A 1,883-nucleotide genomic window follows, 5' to 3' on the forward strand; every position below is an offset into this window, starting at 1 on the left:
CGAGCGCCCAAGCCTCAGCGCCAGGGATCGCGGCCGGAGAAGGAACGGTTCCCCTCGGAGCGGAGGGGTTTTCCCCTCCCGTGACAGGTTTTCCCCCCCCCGCCCCGAACCGTACCTCGTCAAAGGTTTTGTGGGGACGGATGACCATTTGGGATTCGTAGGTTCTGACCCGAACGTACTCGGGGTCTTCGGGGACGCTCGGATGCTCCACCGCCCTGGAGGGAAGAAGAGAAGGGAGCAGCGCGAGATGAGCTCCGGGGTTGGACTACACCGAGCCCCTGCCGATATTTCGGAGGTGGGCACTAAGAGAACGAGGTCTTCACCCCGGAGAAGGTGGCTGTTATTTTCGAGACAGATCCCTGAGGTTTTGACACGGGGTTTTGGAGGGGGGGGGGGGGTGAAAAACAAAAAAAAAAAAAAAAAGGGGAGAAAAAACAAAAACAAAAAAAAAAGCTGATGAAATTTATACCCAAGCTCTCGGCTTTCTCTTACGGGTGGGAGAGGACAGAAAGCCGTCGGGAGGTCGGCCCGGCGGGACCTACCGCGACACCAGGACCATCAGGTTGTTCTCTTTGTCCACGCTGTAGCGTCGAACGTACACGTAGTCTCGGGAGTACATCGGGTACTGGGGAGGAGAAAGAACAGGCGTCGACCCCGCCGGCCCTCTCCCCGGGGGCAAGGAGGTTCACCGGAGCAGGGAAAGGAGGGATCGCTCACCGGGAAATGAGTGACCCAGTGAATCACTTCCGATCCAGTGGCCAGGTCTCTCTCGATTACGTCCAATTTGATGACCAGCGAGTCCCACTTCTTCCTATATTCGGTGTCCAGCTGGCAAGAAAGAGAGGCTGAGTCACAACGAAGCCCGAGGGCGTCGCGAAAAGGCAGGCGGCCGGCCCTTTATCCCCCATCCCGCCGCAACAAGCTGCGTCACGGTCAGGCGTTTCACCCGCCAGGAAATTATTCAACACCCTTTCCACCGGCAGAGGAAGCCGCGGGAGCCGGCAGGGCAGGCAGAGAGCCAGCTCGGACCAGAAACCCGCCCGGCTCCCGCGGCCCGGCGCCGAGCCCGCACGTGCCGATCCTTCGCTTCCGGCAGGCCCGGGCGGCGGAAGCCGACCGGGGCGCGGGTTAACTCACCCCGCTTCCGATCCACGTCGGGATCGGCTCTAGATCACGCCAAACGGCGGAAGAGAAGGGAACGTTCGCCCGTTCCTCTCATCCCACCCCTCCGGCGGAGGCCGCGCTCCGGTTCTAACGCGTCACGCAGCCCGGAGCTCGAAGGTGCTCACCTGTACGTTGAAGAACTGCCTGGGAGTCACATCCGTGTACGACACAAACACAGGGGCGAAGAGAAAGGTTTTTTTAGTGCCGGGCGTACGCGCGTCTTGAACTCAGCGCGGCGAGATTAAAAGGAAAAGGCATTTTCTAAGGCAGGCGGGCAGGGCTGGGACCCCCCCCCCCCCCCCGGGGGGGGGGGGGGGGCGGGGGGGACGACACACACGCGACGGGATCTGCGGAGAGGGACACAAAAGATGACAGTCCCTGGGTTGTGGTTTTTTTCCCTCCGGTTTCCTATAAATACAGGCCAGGCGGGAGGCAGGAGGCACGTCCCCTCGAGGACTCGGCGCAGGGAAAAAACCAAAAACCCGAGCTACGGGCCCGGTACGGGGAGCGCCGTTACCTCGGTACTGGTATAAGTGGGTGCCCTCGATCGGCCGCCGCCAGAGCTTGAAGTGCTTCTTGTCCATGATCATCTCCCAGGGCTGCTCCCCGGGAGCGGCGACTGCCTCTCGTTCCGACTTGGGATCCGGCCGTCGATAGTCGGCCGGGCCGCCGCCCTGTAACAGGCTGGACACGTTCTCCATGTGCTTCATCTCCTGCGC

At 61.7% G+C, this 1,883-nt stretch overlaps 1 protein-coding gene across 1 annotated transcript; it reads right to left on the reverse strand.

Annotated features, from left to right (window-relative positions):
• Nucleotides 1–110: 110 nt before the first annotated feature.
• On the reverse strand, nucleotides 111–1,883 carry STARD7 (StAR related lipid transfer domain containing 7; the record flags this gene model as incomplete). The annotated part of the gene is made up of 5 exons (XM_009284850.2): nucleotides 1,682–1,883; nucleotides 1,290–1,339; nucleotides 718–828; nucleotides 543–625; nucleotides 111–215 (listed from the first exon to the last, which is right to left on the reverse strand). Coding segments are annotated over exons 1-5 (542 nt in total), but the record flags the coding sequence as incomplete, so codon positions are not given.

This window comes from Aptenodytes forsteri, unplaced genomic scaffold (genome assembly GCF_000699145.1).
Source record: "Aptenodytes forsteri isolate BGI_AS27 unplaced genomic scaffold, ASM69914v1 Scaffold444, whole genome shotgun sequence".
Lineage (NCBI taxonomy): Eukaryota > Metazoa > Chordata > Aves > Sphenisciformes > Spheniscidae > Aptenodytes > Aptenodytes forsteri.